The 9,028-nt window shown below is 42.2% G+C and overlaps 1 protein-coding gene across 1 annotated transcript; it reads right to left on the bottom strand.

Moving 5' to 3' along the window:
• Positions 1-1,472: 1,472 nt before the first annotated feature.
• On the bottom strand, positions 1,473-8,868 carry LOC148032754 (putative serine/threonine-protein kinase WNK9). Its single transcript, XM_087683424.1, has 7 exons — positions 7,841-8,868; positions 7,673-7,710; positions 7,358-7,585; positions 7,054-7,277; positions 6,802-6,959; positions 6,157-6,643; positions 1,473-3,386 (listed from the first exon to the last, which is right to left on the bottom strand). Exons 1-7 carry the CDS (start codon positions 7,958-7,960, stop codon positions 2,200-2,202), a joined length of 2,442 nt encoding a protein of 813 aa, XP_087539550.1. The 5' UTR covers positions 7,961-8,868; the 3' UTR covers positions 1,473-2,199.
• Positions 8,869-9,028: the final 160 nt, after the last annotated feature.

Below are 9,028 nucleotides of genomic sequence, written 5' to 3'. Positions count from 1 at the left end.
AGACACCCAAAAGTGCCCAAAAAGAAATGCACTAATATACCCTCCATCTAAAGTGCCTAAAAAACATAAAATGGCATACAAATACAATGTCAAAACTCCTAATGTCGCATCTAACTCAGATGGAGACTCACGTGTGATGACCAAAGAAGACACACGACTATTAACGGGGTACTCAAGGTACTCATGTAAGAGCCTCTTGCTCTATATAGTTAAGTAAACCCTCAAATGGAATGAAGCTTATCTAAGGTTAGATAAAGAAGGCAATAGCCCAAACATATGTTTCTTACTAGGGATGCAATCCAAATCTAAACACTCAATGTATGTGGAAGTATAGCCTTTGTTGGGCCAAGACTTTTACGAGCGTAAGTAAACATTAGGTTGAACTATGCATTTATCTTCCAACAATGAACCAAAAGTTCAAACATAATGCATTGTAAGGTTAAATAACGCTAGTTAAGAGCAAATGGATATCCTTAAGACAGCCAAATAGCTTTGCTTGCAATTATTTCAATGTGTTTTGGCTTTGTGTATGTGCATGCATGCGCACGCGCATGTGTGTGTGTGGTCACCTTTTCAATACCAAATTCCTCTACTAGAATGAATACACAACTTTATGATCAAGTTCAAAAAAAACACTACCACTACATATTACTAGCTTATATATAGCTTGTCCACAAAACAACTATAGTCACAAGTTTTAACATGGTATATACCTTGTTATTCCATGGGTTGGTTGGACAAAAAAAACTTGCTTGGCATTTCAAACATTTTTCACTATCATAGATTCTTCTACTTGTCAAGCCCTACACTCAATAAAGGGAAGCAGCTTTTAAGAGCCAAAATTTCCCTCAGTGTTCTGCTAATGAAAGAACTAAGAGCCAAAGTTTTTTTCACACAATATACTTTGTGCTGGCAAGCTTGCTGTCACATTTCACTGACTCCCAACAGCCAGCCTATTAAGAGTGCAGATAGTCCGTGTTACGTTTCTACAGCCAAAGCCTGAGCTCAATGTTCCAATACAAGCAAGAGTTGTGAGCTCATTGATGTTCACTGGTAAGACACCATTCCTTGCATTCCAGATAGCGAGACAACTTCACTATCAATAATGCTTGAAGGCTCTGGATCATTCATTTTGTTATTTCACTGAAAACACTCATTTGCAGATTTCTAAATTTCAATGAAGAGCCTACCCTAGACTAATCTCCTTTATCATACAATCAATTCATTAAATACTACACCAAATCCTGTTTCGTTGTGCAGGCCAACCCACAACGTTCTACTTGTAACTAAAAATCAACATCTTAAAATGTCTTCAAATTAAAATACAAAAAATGCTAAGCATCTTGAACAAGGTATACTTTATCCCCTGCTTTAGCATCATATGTAATACAAGACAGATCAGCATTACGATTCCTTGAAAGGAACTGGGTCCTGTACATGCTAAATCTCATAAGAACGCATGCTTAAGAAACAAGACCAATAATTGAATTCATAGAACGCTGGACCCTACCTAAAAGACGAAGGAGCTCAACTGAATTGATTGGTAGCAGTCCTTGATACACAGTGCAAAAGAAACACATCTGCTACAATTAAATCAGTAGAAGATCTTGCAAGAGGTAACAGCATCAATGAGAATCCCCCAATCATTTTCAGCATCCAGAAAGACAACCTATTTCAATACGGTTTCCTACTTCTAGCTTTCTCAGCTATACAAGCCCATTCAGGACTACAAATGTTACAAATACCAAAATTTCAGGCCAAGTTGCCAGTTTCATGTGCAGCTTTCAGACAACCTGATAAGAGAGCTCTTCACTGTGCAAGACAATGAACAGATTTAATTGGTCTCCAACCTTCTGTTGGACGCCATAAATGAAAAGAAAAAACCAAAAAAAAATACTCCCGTGCAGGAAAGAGCTTGTAGGTCTTTTCCTGAGATGATAAAGCTCTAGGCTATATACAGTCACTTCTTTTTTTTAACGAGCAGCAAGGCTTTATAGTCACTCTCAACAATTTTACACCTGTATCAGAGAAAAGTAGTTCTTAGGAAATCAGCTATGCTTACATAAGCGAAGTCATGGCCAATCATCATAGTGAATGGTGAGTAATATTAAGCTTAGATTTTTGCTCACCCTCAACTATGATTTGTGCCACCCTCCTTTTGTGTGGAAGGGCACAGGACTTCACCCACTGACAATGTACTCACATCCTTGGCAAGCAGTCTGCTTCTGGGAGTTTCTGCATTGAAGCTGGGGAAGTTGTCAAGCGTCGACCTGATCCATTGAGAGACCCATTTTCAAGAGCTAAATTTCCTATAACGTTGCATAGCCCTTCACCATCATGGGCTCCCAAGTTATCAAAACTAATGTCAACGAGCTTTTTGTTCCCAGAAGCTTGTGTTTCTGATGGCAATTGATCGGCCTTTGGAACTGACCCAGATCTCAAGTTCCTTTTTTGTTGCCACCGACTCCTTAATTCTGCAAGTGCCTCTTCATGCCTCTGTTTCAGATCTCTAAGCTCTTGCTCGTGCTTGATTGATAGTTCTGTTAATTCTTGTGCAGCTGATTCATCATCACAGGTACCATCCCAGTTACACGGAAGTCTGTAACTAAGATGCCCAGAGGCTGAATGTTGTAGGTTTCGCACTCGAGTGTCAGATTGACAAGCCTCAATTAAGGACTTCTGAGATGTTGAGGTCAACAAAGCCCTTGCATAGGGGTTTTTATTTCCTTGAACAATGTCTTCCCAAGTTTTCTGTGTATAATTTGCCTCACTAGCTTTTCTCTTGGACTCCACTAGCTCATTGAATGCATTTGCTACTCCAATATTTACAGGCATTCCAGAATCTGTCATACCAGGGCAGTCCATGGAAGATAAACTAGTTGCTTTGCCATTGGGGGTAGAAACAGTGGAATCCTGTGATGAGCTACTAAACCTATCTGTCGAGCCCCATTCTGCTCCTCCTACTGAAAGGTCAGTTGAATTGGTAGACACAGTACAATGTTCATCTGCCACAGCAGGAGAACTAGACCTTTGAAACCCCCATAGTTTTTCTTCAAAGCTATCATGCACAACATCCTCTCCTGCTGCAAAGGAGGAATGGTTTGAAACTCGTGACTCCAGAAAGGTTTCAGTTTCAGGACATTTGGATATAACTGGCTCAACACCATCAGATTCACTGACAGAAATACCATCAATATCACAACTTTCATCAATAGCTACACCGGGTTTCCAGTCAGGAACAAGTGCCACTATAGCAGCATCAATCATTTCTGCAATCTTAGTGACGTCTTGGTCTGTAAGATCAAGCTCCGCAACCATCTCACTTGCCACACACATCGCAGTGTCACCTTCCACATCAAAGGGGAAATGAATGTTGCGAATACCACCTGCAATACAACAGCATTGAGAAGGTTCTTCCCCCAGAACAAATGCTCTTGAAGAGATGAGAAAAGAAACAGACATATTCCCACCCAAAATTCACAACAAAACATATCCAAGGATCCCATAGGGTAAGGGGGGGCACTCTTATGCACCTTCATAAAAAGTGGTGATTCTTGACCGAATCCAATATGAGTGTTTAATCATGCTTGTTTTATTTTATTTTGCTTCACCACAGCAAGTCTCAATATAGCATAACATATCACAATAAACATGTAAGATGGACTTCATTCTGTTTTGAAATTTCTTACGAAGAATAAAAATACAGTGATATTGGCATGGGAAGTTAAATATGAGCATAAATACTATAAAGCCCTATGAAAAATAATCTGTTTTCCTGAAGATTTACATGTTAGCAAAACAGTCTGGATTCAGCGCAGGCCAGAAGCAATGAGCCATAAGTTTTGCCCAATCCTTTCCACAAGCACTGCTCTCTTCCAAACCTTGATGGATATCTGACTGGCAATGAAGCACAAACTCAGAGCAGGCTTTCACAGAGTCTCTTGCAAGAAGAGGCAAAGGAGCTACAAAGAAACTGAGGAAGAGACTCCATATTGAAGCTCTACAATTCTATATTCTGGATTCAAACTCACAGTCTGCACACTGCTCTATTCTGGAAAAAAGAAACAAGAAGACTGAGAAAAGAAGATGGAGACAAGAGGAACACAGTGAGATGAAGGAACAAAACTGGAGTGTCAGTGAGAGCACCAGACAGAAGCAAGAGGATGATGACAAAATGGAGAGGAAGGCTAGTGATAATGCTGCATACAATTGGTAGACTTGGGGCAGCTATGTATAGCCAAGGATGCGAAATATGGCCGACCTGATCCTGGCCCACCTGCATTTAATGCAGGTTGAACCACTCTAAACTGTCACCTGGTCAAAAACAGGGCTGCCCAGGTCCATCTCTGCTCATATAAAGCCTCTGCCAGCCATGTAGCTGCAACACCTGCCCTGAGCAAGGCGAAACAGGCTATCCTCTGATGCTGGTCATCAATGCCATGCACGCAGGCTGTGGAAATGCCATTTACAGAAAGGACATCCACCAAAAATGTCTCATGGAGATAAACTTACAGACAAACACTGTGTCAGAGCTCCTAATGCCCTCGCCTGACTCAGACTGAGGTTCACAGGCAGGATGTGGCCATACAAGACACATCTGCTGACAAACTTGACTAGCATGAAGCGCAAACTCAAAGCAGGGAGGCAGATGGCTTCTTGCAAGAGGAAGCAAGGAGCAAGGAAGGAACTGAGGAAGAGACTGTATGCAAAGATGCTTTTATATAGGCAGCACTAACAAAAACTGAATGGAACCCTGTAAGTGCCAGCACTGACCCAAATATAAAGGACTGTGGAAGGAAAGGTCCAGTCCCATGTTAGACTAAAGGCTAGGATACTCGGTTGTCCACAGTTTAGTCACGTGATGATACTTGTAACCCTAGAAATCCTAAACTGGAAGTGTGCCAAGAAGTTGTGTACTATGAAAACTATAAACCTCTTGCAGTTGAGTTTAAAAAACCTCAACCTGTGAAAGCTATTTTGAAATGATTAAGACCAGTAGCCTCTTTTTCAAAAGATTTTGGACTTTAGGGAACAGAATCCATGACTGCTATTTTGAAATATTAGAAACCAGTGGCTGTTTTTTTTTTTACAAAAGTCTTGAGACTAGGAGAAACGTACCACTTTACACTACAACAACTTGTACAATGGACACTACACAACTTTGCTAGTAAAGATCACAGTAAATCTTGGATGGGTGATCCCCAGTCCCCCACCCCCCAAAAAAGGAAAAAGGGAGCCAAAAAGGAGCCAAGTCTCTTAATAAAGCAAACCTGTTTGGCGCTGTGTATCTTACCTCCAAGGAAAAGAAGTAAAAAACCCTATATCATGATTGTGTCAATATTTGTCTGACAAGTGGTAAACCAATGCCATAAAATTTTGAGGAGACTGTAGAAATGTAAGATTATGGAGATACCCAGCGGGATCAAAAGAGTCTATTAATGAGCTCAACCATGCACACACAAGAGAGCCAAATGTAAATGAAAAGCAGGCTATTCAAAAGGTGTGTGGAGGCATGTAATGTGCAAGTCCCTTGAAACAAAAAGGATAGGAAATTTTTCCTAGGTCATGAATTCTCAAGGCTGTAAAGTGTGCCACAAGGACAACAAGAACAACCAACATTTTGAGACAGCCAGCTCAGTGGACAATATTACATAAACAGACCTTGGTAAATGTCATCCCCTACACAAAAGTTCCTCCAAAGTTGCCATTGCCTTATTTTGCTAACACCAAACATGAAAGTAATTGGTGGTGTAAAGTTCCATTTCATTCTTGACTCTCTAGTGGCAATGGCTCTATAAAACCATTCGGGTTTTGCCAAGGTGGAGCACTCAGGTTTATGCTGAAGAAATGCCTCATATAATATAAAAACTATCAAAGAAGAGTTAGCATCCATAGTAGTCAGTGAGTTGGGAAATCAAAGTATCAACTGCTACAAATTGCAGCAGAATTGTGAAAGGAACTGCTGCCTTTCTGCATCAAGCCTTGAATTCAGATTGTTCCCATCTCTCTATATTGAAAACCTGTTGCTAGGAGAGAGCAATCATAGAGATATATGGTTGTGACATTGAAGATTAGCAAAGAAAGGAGGACCATTTAACTTTCATAACACAACACTAGTTAGTTCAAAGAAGAAAATGCAACGAGGACAAATGGTACCTTCAGCATTTACAATTCGAAGTTTCAAGAAGACAGTATCATCTTCCCTTCTGTTACCCTGTACTCTGAAATCAACACTCCTTGAGTATTCATCTTTATTTTTGTGAGACATCAAGGTTTTGCAAAGATTTGCCTCTGCAGTTTCAGAACATTTTTGACCCGTCTTCATACCCCCACCACATTGAAAGTGGCCACCAGTACTTTCGCACTCATGATTCGGGAGAGTTTCCATTAACTTGTAGCTTATATGCACAACAGCAGATTTTCCATGTGACTCATCTGCATGTGCTGCTAAATCATCCATGGGAAGAGGCTTCAGTGTCGCCATTCCTACATCTACATGTTCCTGATTACCCTCACATCGAAGAAAGGGATCCATCAAGAGCTCTCGTGCAGCCAAGCGTTGTGAAGCAGAAGCTAAGCATTTCTCAATGAAGTAGCAGAGCTCAGGATCCTTGACTTTCTTCAATGCCTCAGGTTTTTGACCCTGGCCAGAAGTAGTTGAACTCATATCAGATTGCTTTCAATAAAGAGACTCATAAGTGGAATGATTCCATGGTTGATAAGTGCACATATTGGCTCATGGAAATTTTCAACTTCCAACATTGCTTATAGATTCCCCTAGTAATCAACTAAGAATATTACCGATGTGACTTTTTTGTATATCTGAGCCGCATTAGTACACTCGCTATATGGATAATCAGCTGTTGCCAGTTCTAGGAGACACATCCCAAACGAGTAAATGTCTACCAACTCCGTATACTCCTCTTCATAAAGCTCTGGAGCCATAAACTCAGGTGTACCTGATAAAGGTAACACATCTCAAGACAAAATAATGCCACAAATTACTGCTGGCAGACATATTATGCTCTTGCATTACACTAGAAAATCCCTTACCTATTACACTGCGAGCAGCATGAGCATGTTGAAGAATCTTGGCAAGCCCAAGATCACCAATTTTCACTTCTCCTTGATTCCCATTTATAAATATGTTGTCACATTTCAAATCACGATGGATAATAGGAGGATCGTGACTATGCAGATAAAGAAGCCCCCGCAAGATTTGCCGTGACCAGTTTTTCACAGCCTTTATATCGATGTGCTTATGTCTCTGACGGTACCTGTTTGAGCATCAGAGTGATTCAATCAACCCATGGCCAAAGGACTGAACAGGAATACACTTCCCTCTGACAAGACTTACTGTCTGAGAGTGCCTGATGTGAACATTTCAGTGATGAAGTTGACATTGCTTGCTTCACGGTCGAGCCACGAGTGATAGAACTTAATTATACTCTTGTGCTTCAGCGTCTTCAAGAGATGAACCTCAGAGTACAGACGATCAAGATCATCAGGGGTTTGAAGAACGTCCCGCAGCTGGATCTGGTTCCATGCCACCTCTATTCCTTCCTCTTGGTCAAAAGCCCTGTAACTGTTAAAAGTCAAGGCCAAAACTTGACAACGTCATAAGGTAATTACTTATAAAGAAACCCAATATTGAGCTGAGATGTAAGGATACACAGTCTTGAAGGCTCCTTTGCCAAGCACCTCCTTGTACTGTTTGCGACATACAAGACCAAATACAGAAAATTCAATTTCTGTAGGGCAATTTTACAGCAGACAAATAGAAGACAGAATCTCATCATCACCATCTAATGAACGAAAAATAATGCCTTAAAAATATTACCCGTCCATAACGACCGCCAGGATCAACTTCTACGTACTCAAAATTGCTGTTCTCCTCCTGTTTGGAGTTGACCATGTCATGAAGGCATAGAGCACTACTGCCGCATCTGTGCACAGGCATATTGGCGGATGGAACGAGCAAATGCCTAGCAACAGGCGATGCTCCAACCTAGAGCACGAAGGACGATTGGTGATAAAGAAATTTACAGCAAATGAGCCTTCGGCGGCCTGTAATGAACAGCTCAAAACAGAGGTCGTTGAGAAACCCTAGGCCGGGTTCTTCTCGTAACAATGCAGGAAGGCGGGTGCAGGCAAAGGTCATGCCTACCTACTGCAAGGGGTGAACAAGAAGGAGAAAGGCTAAAAACAGAAGGGGGGAGCTTGGAGTTGCGATGCACGAGAGGCAGGTCTAAGAATCACAGCAGGAAGCAGCAAATTTTTTAGGAAAATTGGGAAGCGATGGAAAGCGGAAACAGCAGGCGATCGAGCAAACAAGTAAATTTGGACTTCAAACTGACCCGGGCTCTGTAACCTTGTGATGCGCCCCGTAGAATACAGCTTGGGGACCTTAAACTGACCTGGACCCTGTGACAATCCGAGATAGTGGCAATCCGAAATAGGTTATACCTTGGGGAGCATCCACAGGAGAAGAAGAGAGAGAGACGAACAAACGGTCGCAAGGGTTTGATTGATGGAGCTTCAGGGATTTCTGGATGCGCCTGTCAACGAGGATTGAAGAAGAGCCTGCGGAAGGCATGCGGGGGTTTCTGGCTGTTAATGCATGGTTATTCTCTTCCTCTGACGAGAGTTGAGCAAAAAAACGCAGCTGTGAGGATTGCTCTTCTGAGTCTTCCGGGAGATGAGAGAGCCTCCTGCGGGCACAGCAGCAGCAACAGAAGAAACAGAGAGAGAAGGGACGATGATGCGCGAGATGCTCTGCTCGTCTTCTGCGTTCTCATCCAGCTCCCCGGAAGAGACGAATAATGCTACACCCCCCTCTCTCTCATGAGGGGGTGTTTTTGGCCTGTCTCTATTTTGTGTGTTGTGTGAGAGGACGGTCGGTCTCTTTCGCACACAGCCTGGGTGAACAGCCTCGTGCGTGCGGCCCCCACAGCCATCCGCGGGACCCCCTCCTGCCCCTCCCACCGGCTATCGCCGGTTCCGAACCGGCATTGTTCGGACCCCCTTC

This window comes from Lygodium microphyllum, chromosome 8 (genome assembly GCF_053477565.2).
Source record: "Lygodium microphyllum isolate KBCC chromosome 8, Lygodium_microphyllum_v1.1.10, whole genome shotgun sequence".
NCBI classification, from domain to species: domain Eukaryota; kingdom Viridiplantae; phylum Streptophyta; class Polypodiopsida; order Schizaeales; family Lygodiaceae; genus Lygodium; species Lygodium microphyllum.
This window is presented reverse-complemented; position numbering and strand designations above follow the sequence as displayed.

What these genes read in the sequence shown, in the direction of transcription:
- LOC148032754 (XM_087683424.1), bottom strand. Translation starts at nt 7,960, where the DNA reads ATGCCTGTGCACAGATGCGGCAGTAGTGCTCTATGCCTTCATGACATG. An exon ending in TGCTGCTCGCAGTGTAATAG is followed by an intron (nt 6,960 to 7,053) that starts GTAAGGGATTTT and finishes TACCTTTATCAG; the next exon opens with GTACACCTGAGTTTATGGCT. An exon ending in TATACAAAAAAGTCACATCG is followed by an intron (nt 6,644 to 6,801) that starts GTAATATTCTTA and finishes ACTTCTGGCCAG; the next exon opens with GGTCAAAAACCTGAGGCATT.